At 42.5% G+C, this 14872-nt stretch overlaps 1 protein-coding gene across 1 annotated transcript; it reads right to left on the minus strand.

The window, feature by feature from the left end:
• Positions 1-206: 206 nt before the first annotated feature.
• LOC142933038 (rap1 GTPase-GDP dissociation stimulator 1-B) lies at positions 207-14419 on the minus strand (the record flags this gene model as incomplete). Its single annotated transcript, XM_076077172.1, has 13 exons — positions 207-334; positions 2477-2605; positions 3946-4072; positions 4268-4407; positions 6306-6431; positions 6701-6835; positions 8315-8446; positions 9162-9305; positions 9662-9787; positions 10269-10397; positions 10893-11018; positions 12945-13067; positions 14308-14419. Coding segments are annotated over 13 exons (1677 nt in total), but the record flags the coding sequence as incomplete, so codon positions are not given.
• Between the last annotated feature and the right edge of the window lie 453 nt (positions 14420-14872).

Below are 14872 nucleotides of genomic sequence, written 5' to 3' on the forward strand. Positions count from 1 at the left end.
AAAGCGCTTCGAGTGGTCGGAAGACTAGAAAGGTGCTATACAAATTCAAGTCCATCAACCATTTAGTGATGTGTTGTTATTTAGTTAATGTTTACGTAAACCACACTTTTTCTACACCTAAACAGGTTGGTTGTGAGGATGAGTTGTTGAGTAAGCCGGCTAATCCGTTCAGCAGATGAGATCCATTGTTTATGCAGTGTGCTGGTTTAGCTGGTGTCGCTGAGAGTGGCCAGTATGGAGCTGGCCTGCGAGGCAAGTTTACTGCTGCTGTGATCTGTCAGTAGACTGAGGCTTTCCTTCATGTTCACAGAGTTCAACTCCACCTTCATCACACCTGGAGCAGACAAGGATGGAAAGAAGAAGAGAGAGAAGTGTGAGATAGATTCCAACTACAGCCTATGATTGGACCACACCTGAAGCTCCATTTTAGGATCAGTCTAAGAGAAGACTAATAAAACTGTCACAACCAGTGTCCTTTCAGGTCACACTGTTCTCATACACTGTTCGTAACTAAACCTACAAAAAGTAGCCGTATATAACCCATAAAAACCCATATATAACTCTTTTCCAGAAGGCCAAGAAGGATTGTGATGCTGCAGTTGAGGCAGTTACGTGGTGAGTGAGTTAATCGCCAAAGCAGGAAAGCCGTTCACCGAAGGGCAGTTTCTGAAGGATTGCATGTTGCTGATATTCTGTGTCCAGAAAAGAAGAGCTTGTTCAGCAATATCTCTCTATCGGCGAACACAGTGGCAGAGCGGGTTAACGAGCTATCGAGTGACATATATGACCAGTTACGCATAAAGCCAGAGGTTTCACTGCATACTCCGTGGTGCTTAACGAAAGCACAGACAAAACCGACAATGCCCAGCTAGCCATTTTCATCATGGGTATTAATGACCAATTTGAAGTGACAGAAGAATTGCTGAGTTTGTGTCCAATGCACGGTCGCACCACAGCCAAGGATATTTTCCAGAAGCTGTGCGACGTGATTGAGCGAGCTGGTTTACCGTGGAACAGACTGGTGGGCATCACCACTGATGGAGCCCTGTCAATGACGGGCAAAAAAACGGACTGGTAGCGCTGGTACAAAGACAGTTAGAGGAGGAAAATGCAGATCCAGCAGTTGTTCTGCACTGCATTATACACCAGGCACTGTGCAGCAAATGCTTGAAATATGAACATGTCATGTCTGTTGTCCTGAAATGTATCAATTACATCAGGTCCAGGAGTTTACAGCACCGCCAGTTCAGGGCCTTTTAGAAGAGATTGAGTCAACTTATGGTGATGTACTTTACTTTACTGAGGTGTGCTGGCTCAGCAGGGGGAATGTCCTGAAGAGATCTTTTTATTTAAGAGCAGAAGTGAAGAAATTCATGGAAGATGGCAGAATGGATGTTCCTGAACTTGATGATCCAAGATGGGTTATGGACCTTGTATTACTAGTGGACATAACACAAGAGCTGAACATCCTTAACCTGAAGCTCCAGGGCCCTGGTCAGCTGGTCACAGCAGTCTATGAAAATGTGAAAGCCTTCTCCACAAAACTGAAATTGTGGAAAACTCAGCTTTCTGCAAAAAATCTCAACCATTTCACAACATGCAGATGTGTTGTGGATGAGGGCACAGCATTCAGTGGTGGATATGCCTGTGCTATTGAAAACCTACTGCAGGAGTTTGATCAGCGTTTTGCTGACTTCAAGGCACGTCGTGACACTTTCCAGCTGTTTGCAGACCCCTTCTCAGCTGATGTGCAGAGTGTCCCAAGTATGTTGCAAATGGAACTTATTGACTTGCAGTGCAACAGTGATCTGAAAGCTACATTCAGAGCGGCTCAGGGAAAACCGGACATGACTGGACAGTTTATGAGAGAATTACCTCCATCCTTCCCTGAGCCGACAAAAGTGTTCAGTCGGGTAATGTGTCTTCTTGGAAGCACATATCTGTGTGAGAAACTTTTCTCGAACTTTAATAAATGCACGTACAGGTGCAGGCTTACTGATGCCCATCTTGAGGCTGTACTCAGGGTTTCTAATGTGACCTCGATCAGGACAAATGTGGCTCAGCTGTGTGAGCAGAAGCGCTGCCAGGTGTCTGGCAAGAAATAGAATAAAGTACAAACGTATTCAGGGATTGCAATTGTTGGTTCAAGTGCAATGTTTCAATAAGTTATAAAAAATGGCGCAAAAGGAAAAAATATTTGCACTGTTAAAAACTAATATAAAAATGTAGAGAAACTGCTGGGTGCATTTATTTGTTAAGTATGGCGAAAATATGTTAGTATTGTAAAAATAAAAATGTAAATTTTCCAAAATATTGCGCTTTCTTATAGTACCTGAACGTTGAAGTGGCCCTCCTATGAGATGCCAATACCAGCAGTGGCCCCAAGCCAAATTGAGTTTGAGACCCCTGTGCTAAAACATCTTGAATGTGGTGGAACAGAATGTTGTGAATATGTGCTGTAAAATCAAACACATACTGGAGTTAGCCAGGCTGCAGATGAGACCTAAAGCACTGAACTTGACTTCGACTGCCCCAACAGGATCCTCCAACATCTTCTTCAGCATGGGCAACAGCTCTGCCTCCCTAAACGGCTCCTTCACAGACTCTGTAGTCACACACAAAGAAACATATCGGTGAACACACATGTAAATGCATTACTAAATGAAGATGTCATGTCATATACCTTAACTAATGTGTCAACTACCTTGTGTCATGAAACCTAACTGGCGTAGATCGAAGTGTTTCTGGTGTAGCACATTGATTTCATCTGGCTGCACCCGATGAGCATGGGAGGGTCTGCCCCCGGCCTCAACTCAGCTCAACTTATTCATAGAGCACCTTTCATACAGTCACGCAGCCCAAGGTGCTTCACAGAGGAAGATTAAAATAGCACAGACAACTAAATAAATAAATCAATAACAGAATGTTGTAGACTAAAGATTTAAACAATAAAATCACTAAAATAGGCTCAAGAGATAGAAATAGTACCAAAACCAATGACTAAGACTTTAAAACTAAGGCAATAAATGATGAGGCACCTTAAGTAAAAGCCAGGTTAAAAGATCTGTCTTAAGATTTCTTTTAAAAGTGTCCACAGAGGAGGAGTCCCTCAGATCCTTCAAACGGCTCCAGACCAGACACACAGGGGACCACCTGAGGGCCAGCTGCAGAGGATCTGAGGGACATGCTCTAACAAACATGTCTGAGAGATAGGCTGGTGCCAGACCATTCATTGATTTCTACTACTATAAAATATAAAAATCAATTCTAAAGACTGATGACTTTAAATAGTCACCACAGTGGAAGGCCATTGGTAATCTTACATGTTCTATGGTGTTGTTTTTAGTCCTGGGCTGATAATAAACCGCTGGCCCGAGGACCAGCGGTACAACCAGAGTGCTGCTGGTTGTCACTCACACGTCAGCTTGTCCTTCTACTTTAGTTAGAATAAAATGACTTGCGTATGATTTGCCTGACTTCTTTTTTGGGCTTAAACATATATATATATAAACATCACTTGGTTTGTTGTTTAAATTGTTTAAAACTAAAACCACGTAACAGAAAATCTAAAACTTAAATTATGTTGCATATCCATACATACATATGCACATGGTGTACTTTGCAAAGCATGTAAGTTACACAAAACCACCAATGAGAGGTCAATAAGATGCAAATAAAGTCACATGCAATAGAAACATGGCACAATAGAGTTAAAGGTAACAGAGGAATCCCACAGACATGAACGGCATGTTTCGAGCCAGATGAGTTACTGAAACAAGATTCTCCTCCTTAAGAGTTTTAAAGTTTCGGTCCAAACCCGTTACAGGATCCAGGAGGTCCGATATGAAAAGGTTGACTGTACTTCTCAACATAAAAAAAACTAGGCGGTATTCTGACATGCTTCTGAAATGTGGGCCTAGAACCTTGTCTCTGAAATTGCTTTACCAATGTCAATGGCAGATGCTATCGCCAGGGCAACCAAGGCCTCGTTCTGCATGATGACATGTTCACTTGTTGCCATGGAGATAAGGTGCCGAACCCCATCTGCTTTGGCTACAGCATGGACAACTTCCTGTCAGACAGAGGACATCAAGTCATTACAGATGTTCAGTTAATGTGTTATACACAGTATATATATATATATATATATATATATATATATATATATTATAAACACACACTGTCATTATGTTAAGCTCAAACACATTACTAATGCTAATGCTAATGCATTGCTAGCTTGCATTCAGATGAGAATTCATGGGCTCACAGGGTTGCGGCTGTGTCTGATGAAGGCAGCCAAGAGGCGACTGGCTTCTCCCCGCACTCCTGCGTGGTCTTTGGCTTCACACCACTCCATGACTCGAGCCAGCAGCACAGCGTCCCTCCCCAGCACCAAAGCTGCCTCCTCTGACACACACAGCAGAGCAGAGAGAAGGGCAAATACATGTAAACACGTTCACAGTACAGGGAGCATGGTGCTAGATGAACTATATTATAATCAAATGGATTCATTGATGGGCATTTTTCACTATTTCCTGTGTTACAGATTAAATGATTAATCGATTTATGAAGAAAATAACAGGCTTGTTGTTCCAAGGGACAAGGGAGAATGTAAATAGAGCCGGTAAACTGTAAAGGTCTCACTGTTTGTATGCTGGGTTGTGTTAACCTCTGTTTGTCTATTGACAAGAATCTGGATCATGTCTAGGGCTACTCTTAAAGGAACAATAGACAATATTGTTGGGAACGAAAAGGAGCGTGTTTGAGTTATCAGCATATATGAAAACTAAATGATTGACATCAATAGAATTATTAATGTCAGTAACAATTATTAATGATTATTAATAATAACGGGGCACCACCCTGTGAACAGGGACCAATAACCAAACTATAAACTAAGTCTCATAATTAGTGTTCACTCACAATGTCAATAGTCTGAGTACTGTTACACATTCAGAGTGAAAGTGAAGGTTTAAGGTCGAGCACAGACCACATATACAGCTATTATCACAATACATGCACAAAGTAATCACAGACAGCTGCTCTCTAAAGTATAAGAGTTTATTAAGTTCAATAATAATGATCTAGTCAACTAATATCTAAACTAACAACAACTATACATTCATGAGCACGCTATCTAAAATCAACAAACGGGGGTAAGAGGGAGTGTATGTGTGTGTGTCTGTGTGCATGCAGTGTGTGTGTGTGTGTGTGTATGTAGTGTGTGTAGGGGGGAGGGGCGAGTGAACAGCTCAGACAATGTATGACGTAATCTGAAACGTGGCGACGTCTCTCGTGAGACCACAAGATGACGCGAGACTCTACGATGGTGGTAGACAGTAGAGACCTCGTTACCTACACGTGTCTGAAGCCGTTAGCACAACCCCGGAGCTACATTAGCTTAAAGCTATGTGTGTGTGTGTGGGTTAGTAAAAGAAGAGAGAAAGCAAACAAAACAAAAGGGTCCTCCAAAAACAGATTAAGATCCTCCCCGCCACGGTGGAGTACGGAAGATTGTTCTCTCATCTACAGAAACAGCTGGAACAAAGGCGGCTTGGGTGGAGAGGGGAAATGTGCTTCTCTCTCTCTGAAGAATCAGTTTCTTCACTTCTGCAGGAAAATTGTCCACTTCCTCTTCCACGAAGCGAAACATAAACAAAACAAACAGTCCAGTAGATTCGTCCAGCGAATATAAAACTGTATAAAACCTAGGATGTTCGGTTAAACACAGCAACGGTGCAGGCTTCTTTTCACCGACACAACGTCAGCGGGATAAGCAAAGTAATCTGGGGCGCTAAAGTGGGTTTATGAGCTAGCCACTTCCGGCCGTAAAACCGGAAGTCCCGCCTCGGCATCCCTGGGCTCGTCCAATGAGCAGCGCTCCACCAAACTACCTCAGAGTTTCGCAGTTAGGTGAGCCAATCAGGCTCTGCCTTGCTTGCAGAATAGGCAGGCCCAGATCCCTTTGTTTCAAAGCACACGGCGAGGCACATGGTCAGATCCCAACAATATTCAGATCATTAATATCTCATCAACAACTATCATCTATGTAAATATATAGAGGAGTAATGTCTACCTGAGCAGAGAATGAAGTCTCTCCCTCTGTGTGTGTTGTTATCAGAGCTTCTACTCTCTTTGTTCACACAGTCGCCCGGTTGCGTGACTTTCTGGTTAGCTCTGCACTGCTCTCATATGGCGGTTACAGTTACTGTCAGCACCTTAGCCGTAGTTTGCACTGTTAGCATTGTTAGCAGTGTTAGCTATGGGTCTTGCACCTTAAAGTACTGAATGCTCAACGTGCTCACCTTGTCCGTCCACCATCATGCGTAGTGTACCCAGCAGTTTGAACTGAACTGGCGGCATGTCGGAGCGCAGCAAGGTCTTTATCCTCTCAGTCACCCCGTCCTCCAGCATTCGCACTTTGTTGGTGGCTGAAAGACACAGAGCATCCACGTCATCTAAGTATAATTAAAATGATAGAATTAAAAAACATTTAAAATCTTTTCAAGTATGTTTACAGTTTTGGTGATTTTCTTTTCCTGATTGATCCCATGTCATTTTTCTGACTTTTGGCCACCTTTTGAGGATGACTCAGAGAGTGTTATGTGTTAACATGTATATGGCAGGTTTCAGTGTTAAACTTTCAAGTGCATATTTGGTCACTGGAACACACATATCTCGACTGTGTTTTGATCAGTACCGGGGATGGCCAGGTTTCTGAGCGCGCTCAGTCCAGCATGTTGAACGGACACGTCTCCTTCGTCGACATGCTGCTCCAACAAGGTCAGGATGTGAGGAACCACACCGAGGTCCAGCATCTTCACACAGTTACTGTCTGACAGAAAGACAGCAGGCCAACGAAGACACCTTCAAAACCTGATTACTGTATTACATTACATATACTTCTATATACTATTACATTACATATACTGTACTTCTATATACTATTACATCATATATACTTCTATATACTATTACATTACATATACTGTACTTCTATATACTATTACACATATACTTCTATATACTATTACACATATACTTCTATATACTATTATACATATACTTCTATATACTATTACATTACATATACTGTACTTCTATATACTATTACATCATATATACTTCTATATACTATTATACATATACTTCTATATACTATTACATTACATATACTGTACTTCTATATAGTATTACACATATACTTCTATATACTATTACACATATACTTCTATATACGATTATACATATACTTCTATATACTATTACATTACATATACTGTACTTCTATATACTATTACATCATATATACTTCTATATACTATTATACATATACTTCCATATACTATTACTTTACATATACTGTACTTCTATATAGTATTACATCATATATACTATTATACATATATTTCTATATATTATATTACAGATTACTAACAGGATTTTGCTCGCAGCCAATCCCCGCAAGAGCTCTTTGATTTAAATCTGGGTGTGATTGGTCCACTACTGCTGCAGCTACAACCCATCCAGCCGGGATTGCCGGTAAACAGTGCTAACAACGGCAACAGTGCCGACGGACCTAACGACGTTAACCTAAGGGTAGGAGTCCCGCTTCCGCGACAACACAGTCATGCCACCGTAGGTCGAGAGGGACTGCGCTAACTGCCATATGAGCGCAGTATAGTACTTTTTTACCTACAATGGTACTAATACGCCGTATATAATGAGACATGTCAGACATGTTTTACTAGTACATGTTTCTCAACTAAGTTCAATTTGTTTGGCACAACCGGTTGATGAACAGAATGCCTGGAACCTTCTGGTATTGCAGTTACACCCGTTGGTTTGTGGACTGCCGTTATGAAGCTTTGAGTTCGACTATTTCGCCGTCGCCATCTTGGATTACGTAGAGACGCCGTATACGGCTCTGGTAGCAGCATTGACCTGTCAATCACAGTAGCCCCGCCCTACAGCATCCCCTGCTTTATGGTCTGTTTGACTCTAAATGGACCATAATGTACTAAATGAACATCATGCTGTATTGAAGAAGACTTGAAACTAGAGATTGAGACCATAAACTCATGTTTACAATGTTTACTGAGGTAATAAATCAAGAGAGAAGTAGAGTCATTTTCTCATAGACTTCTATACAACCAGAGGAGTCGCCCCCTGGTGGACACTAGAGAGAATGCAGCTTTAAGACACTTCCGCATTAGCTTCAATCTGCAGAACCGGAGGTTGCCACCTGGTCCCTTCACAAACCTGTGATTGATGTCACAGAGATCTGTATTCTTGCCTGAAAGATATATCTTACCGTTCCTGGCGAAGTTGGCGATGGCCAGGGCTCCGGACAGCTGTAGCTGGGTGTTGTGGCTCTGTAGCCATGACAGAACATCCTGATACACCAGACCTGATCCCTCACCAAAACACTTCTGCATGGACTCATCTGACACACAGACACGGACACACATATCTGTGTTTTAAACAAGATCTTTATAATCCTCACAAACGGCAAATTATTTCTTCCAACAAGCAGCTCTGACATTACTTTCCCTGTATAATAATATATTGTATTATATGGGTGATTTGCTGCATATTAATGAGGTAATCAAATCACTAATAGATCAACACTGGTGCACAAACATCAGAGATTTTTGCTATACACAGAGACATAATAGTGTCTACGCTATGATTGGTCAGTCTGCATTCGAAGGGTGGGATTTAGAGAAGGGTTCATTCTGATTATTTAGGCTCTAGTGTAAGCTATTTGGTCCTTGCAAATTAAAAAGGATGATATGATTTATTAATATTGGAAAAGATATATATTTAGTTGTGTTCTCCTCTATCTCCTATTCTGTCTCCTTCCTTAGAAGACAGCTAATGACAGTTAGTCAACACCACATTTATGGTGCAAACTGTCTGAATGCAATGATGGAGGACAGGACAACAGCTAGTGCCATTAGAACTGGCCAATCACAGCTGAATATGCATTGCTAATTACGTGCATAAAGTGGTTGGATTTCCTAGATCAGGTGAACGAGGTGAAAGACAGACAGAGGAAGCCAAATAAGGAAATGGATACCAACATCCAGAGCTGTGCCACAAGTTGCTGTCACAAGTCCCACCTCCTCTTAGTTTGCAGTTGCACCTGCATCACTCACCTCCCAAAAGCAGGGACACGATGAGGTTGGAGGCGATCTTGATGCTGCAGAGGTCGTGTGGGTCAGAACCTCCCTGCAGACCCTGAATCATCTCTGATAAAGCCGCTGGTACTCCGGACTCTGCAAACTGCAGCTTCAGCGTATCTGGTGGTCCAACACAATTTATCAGCGAACATTATCTTCCAATAAAGTACGACTAATTGAATAAAAATAAATTAATTTATCATCGAGGTGAATCGGTGACACATGTGTGCTGACTCAGCAAAGTTGATATATAGGAGAATACATATTCAAAAGCATTATAGAATGCCCAAGACCCTTACTGCATTATATTTCATTCCATTTTTATATTTTAAATTGTCACCCGTCACTTTGCCATATCTTGGCTTTTGCCGAAACAAAGCCCCTGGTTTGACAATGGGTCTAAGGTAAATATCAAGTCATACTTGTTCAATCTATAAGTCTTCCCTTTTCTTACTGTAGCCTCCTTTCTGTCTTACCGCTCTCGCCCAGTGAGCCCAATATCTCAAGGATGATGTGTCGGCGTTCTGCATCCGGTGCCCGTTTCAGCTGAAAGGTCAGTATACCTGCCACATCCAGCTCAGTCAGGGCCTCCCTCGAAGAATCTGCAAACATAGGGTTGTGTAACTACGGACGCTGTGGAAGTGACTGAGATATACAGCTCATTTTACACAGCAGCTTTTTGAAATGATGAATTTCCCGCTCTCTGCTTAATAAAGGTTTTGTTAACAAGAGACACCCCAGGAAAAAACATTGTTTTTTATGCACAATCAATTTTGAGATTTTGGGCTATTTTGCTTCCATAACTCGTTTTCTTTCAGACCTGCGGAAAGAAATCATCCAGAATACACATTTAGGTGTTTATTTTACTACTTTGTCTACTTCCATCTGTCGATTTCTCCTAAATTCACCAAAAGTTGGCATTAAAGTTTAGTTTCAAACGGCTGGCGAGTACAAGGAGAACATGTAAACACAACCCAGAGATGAACCTATAGCTGTGAGGGATGTGTCTAAATACTGAGACGGTGCAGTTCAAATTACAGCTAATAAATAATGAATTACTAAGATAAATACAAATATAATCACCCATGTCAGCCAGGTTACAGAGGGCCAGCAGGCAGACATTGACCAGGGGCTCGTTCTCTGGATACTCCCTTATAATGGACACCAGTCTGGGGATCACACCGCTCTGGACTAACTGGTCCTGTTGGTATGCTGGGTGGGAGGTGAAAGAGAGAGAGAGAGTGGAAGTGGTTAAAGTCACACATACGGACAGGTTGTTTGTTTTTAACTTCATTTTAACTTTAAGGTCACTATGTCACGGTGTCATGGTTTTGCTGAAATTATAATTAGGTAACTGATGTGGAAATGAGAAGTGTAACCCAGTCACCAGCAAAAAGTTGGTGTTGCACATTTCTGCGATAACGTTTGCTCAGTTGTCACTTGCTCTCACCGAATACAAAAATGTCGTCATTCAATGTATCCATGGTTTGCACAAAAGTAAAATGTCAACATTTTGTCTGGCGACTGGGCTGATTTCTGAATACAAATCATTCAATTGGAATGAGTCTTAACCACACATAGTTTAACATTTGATAATCATAAGCAAGTCTCTGTAGCCTTCAGAAGAAGGCTGTCTCTGCCTCATATGCACCCTGTTCATCCTCAGTCAACCCTGCTGACTGAGTCAGCGATGTCAGACCAACTCACAGCTGTCGAAGCAGATGCGTCCGATGGCCCTGCCGGTGTTCAGCAGCATCTCCTGGTTATTGCTGCTCAGATGGGGAACCAGCACCTTCACCAGGCCCGCCTCGATGCACGGCTCCCTGACTGCAGCTACAACACACACAAGGAGGATTTAACCTCTTGAAATGCCCCTCAAAGAAAGTCCCTTGAATCTGAGTTGTAAAAAACAATGTGTAGACTCACTCATCACCTCTGACCTACGTCAGTGTGTGGTGGTCTCTGTATCTACATCTGTCCTCTGGCTGGATTTTCTCTTCCCTTCCTAATTTGCTGTGGAGTATTGAAGTTTCTGGATGTCAGCAAACAGCCAATAACAGCAGCAGGCTGTGCAGCCTGTTTAGGTCGTCAAATAGCGTCGCTTTGTCACGTTAGTCGGCACAAACATTGCATCCATGGGCACGACTCCCACTTTAGCTCCGTCAGACACAAAGCGGCCGTATGGATGAGAACGGGTTGTTACATCGCCCACCGCCTCACTCTCGCTCCTCTGCTGTGTGTTTACAGAGCCACACACACACTCTGCATTCATTCAGGTTGCAGAGGTGTGGCTGTAAAATAACTGTTTATTTCTCTGATTCAATGCTTTGTTCTCAACATAGACTGTAGAGTAGAAGTGGACGTAGTCAGGTGATGTCACCCGTTGGTTAGTGGACTGATATTTTGAAGACTCAAAATCAGCGTTTTGGCCGTCGCCATCTTGTTTGTTTTCAACCAGAAGGGACACGAGAGGATGGAGCTAAGTACAACTGAACGCTGAATAAGACATTTTAAGGCCACCAAAATGTTACAACTAACTTTCATGAAGTAAAAACACACGTGAAAGGCTTAAAGTTTTAAGACGAAAACATGGACAACTCCCAGACCGGACGACGGCGTAGTAGAGACCTGTCAATCACTGTGTAGCCCCGCCCTAAAGCATACTCTGCTTTATGGTCTGTTTGACTCTAAATGTGACTCTAATTTACTAAATGAACATCATGCTGTATTGAAGAAGACACTTTCTCGCTAACACTGCTCCCTCTCTCCATTCACTCTATAGCTCACTCGACCATCTCTCTCTCTCTCTCTCCCCCCTCGCTTGGACTCTTGAGCCGTGGATGGAGCCAACTTTGAATGCTGCGTTTACGGACTGATAAATGTAACATTTTATACCTTTATATTGTACTGTACTGCTCATCATTTTGCAGACAGTCGTTCAACATTGCTCTGTTATTCAGCCTGAGTGCTGCTTCTTCCCAGTTTACCACAACAGCACCATGAATCTTGTAGAAAAGTTAGTCAAGAAGAAACAATGTTTTTTTTACTCTAATTACTCACAGAAAGCATGTCATTTGTGAAGTCATTCATGAAACAGCACCCAGCTTTGTGTACGAGATATATGCAGCATGGAAGAGAAGTCCCAGTGTCTTCCTCAGTTGTGTTTATTGTTCCCGCTCTGCCTCTCTGTGCCTCCTTTCAGCCACATTCCCACTTCCCCGGGCCTCTTCATTGCCATTTCGCTACCTGTCCACCAGACATCTCAAACTCTTTGAACCACTCCCCAATGCTCAGGACCCCCACTTGTCCATGCACTAAAACACTAAAGCAAATTCCTTGCATGTGAAAACCTACTCGGTAATAAACCAGATTCTTATTCTGAAAGTTCTAGAGCAGAATCTAAATGGACCTTTTGTCAATATTGGGGTATTAAAGAGCTGTGGTGCTAACACATGTGTAGCTAAGACATTGCAAATTTGATATTACACAAGAACATAACAACTGTTGCTCGGGAAGTACAGCGAGAGAGAAGATTAGCAGTTTGAAACCAGGCTCCTCCAGTCCACATGTTGCCTTTTTTTAAATCTTGGAGGCTGTGCCATGGGTGTGTGAGTGTATGAGCATTTTGTATGGCAGTCTCTGCCAACAGTGTGTGAATGTGTGTGTGAATGTCGACATGTGGTCTACAGCGCCTGTAAAGGGGCTACACAAATGCAAGTCCATTCACCTTTTAGCATCAAAACAGTAACAGTATCCCACCTTCTCTGGCCATCTCTGCCACCACCAGAGCCACCTGGCAGCTCAGGCAGCTTTGGCTCCTTAAGGCTTGAGCCAGTGTGGGTAGAATCCCACTTCTGGCGATCTCAACAGCAGCATCCTTCTCTATGGACACACAAATTCATTTGTTCAGAAAGAAAACAATGACAGGATATCGAATCCCAGCACACACAGTTTACACAGTAAAGTCCAGATGTGACTGTGACTCAGACCCAGTGGTTGCATTACAAATACACCAGAACAGATGTTTTGTGGCGGCCTCCTGACATTTCCTCTACTGCCACGATCAGACTTTTACTTTCTCTCAATATATGTGACAGCCTAACAGACCAAGTGTGCCACATTGTTTTTTCCTAGGATAGCAATGTCAAGAGCCACCCTCTGGGCATGAGGAGTGAGATTGGTCAGGGTAGGCCAATCAGAGGCAGAGTAGGGCGGGTCATGTCTTCGCCACTCTCTAGGCCGAAGTAATATACACTTGGTGCATGTTCAGTAGTTTAAAAAGCAGTTTGGGCTGGTTGTGGTGAGGTTGTGGAAAACAAAACTAAATTAAACTAGGAGTAAATAGATCTACAAGTCAGCTGAAGAAGAGCTAGGCTAGGACCATGTGTTTTGGGCAGCTGGCAGCAAGCTTCAGGCAGGTCTACCTGAACTGCACCAACTTCCACTCCAACCATAAACTCGTCTTTTGGAGACTCCCGTCGCGTCACACACCTCAACCACGGCCAGTAGCAGACCAATCACAGGACGCCGATTGGTCTGAACCACTGTGGCATTAATTGAAACCTGACAAGGTGGATTTTCTTTCTGTGTGGAAGCACAATGCTGTCTATTCCTGCTGTGGCCATCCATGTGAGGGGGCGCACTCAACATATCATTTCCTGTCCAATGTGTTGGGATTTTTATTGTTTCTTAGCACAAAGCGTTTTTAAAAAACATTGTAGTGGTGAATCATTTTTCTGTTGCTTTGTTGTCCCAGGCTGCTTTTTCTCTTAATGAATCGAAATGTATTGTATATTATTGAATGAATTGTATAATGTACATTTTTGCACGTAGGTTGGCGCATTCGTGTAAGCAGGGGGATGTGTACAGTGCCCTTCCAACCACCTGGGCTACACAACTCAGCAAGCAGGGCTACGGATCTAATGTGCAGGCAGGATGGAACAAATAGTAGAACCAAAGAAACGAGAATGTATCTGGCGAGTGTACAACCTGCAATCATAGAGCACGGGTTAGCACCGGGACATTCCCAGAAAACTCATCGATAGCTGTGTGGAAGGTGTGTGTGTGTGAGTGTGAGTGTGTGTGTGTGTGTGTGTGTGTACAGGTGCGTCACATGACTTACTCTTTTCCAGAAGAGCAGCCAGCATTGTGTCCAAATGTGGCTTGAGCTCCTCTTCAATCAGCTCTGTACTCACACTGATAGCGTTTAGGGCCTCGCTTAGAAAGTCTGCAACACACACACACACATACACACACACACACACACACACACACACACACACACACACACACACACACACACACATATACACCATCACCACCAACAACAAGAACGTTAACAAAAAAGTTAAGAAAACACCAGATTTAAAAGCCTTCCTTATCCTTACATAACCATTTTTGCTTTACATTAATACATGTATAAGGGGAGACAGCAGGTAAGTACTGCGTTTTTCTTTCACTAATCAATTTTGAAATTTTTGACAGTTTTGCTTCCACAACATGTCTTCTAACAGACTAGTGGAAAGAAAGCACAATACACATTTAGTTTGGTATATTTTTTGTCTGTTTGCGTCTAGATTTCTCCTAGATCCACCACAAGTTAACATTACATAATGCATCATTTGCATATTTAAACATACATTTTCAGAAAATGTGTAAAACAAAAAACAATTGCCTTAATGTAAGTT

The sequence above is a fragment of the Anarhichas minor genome, unplaced genomic scaffold, assembly GCF_050575085.1.
Source record: "Anarhichas minor isolate MPS153535 unplaced genomic scaffold, ASM5057508v1 ptg000058l, whole genome shotgun sequence".
Lineage (NCBI taxonomy): Eukaryota > Metazoa > Chordata > Actinopteri > Perciformes > Anarhichadidae > Anarhichas > Anarhichas minor.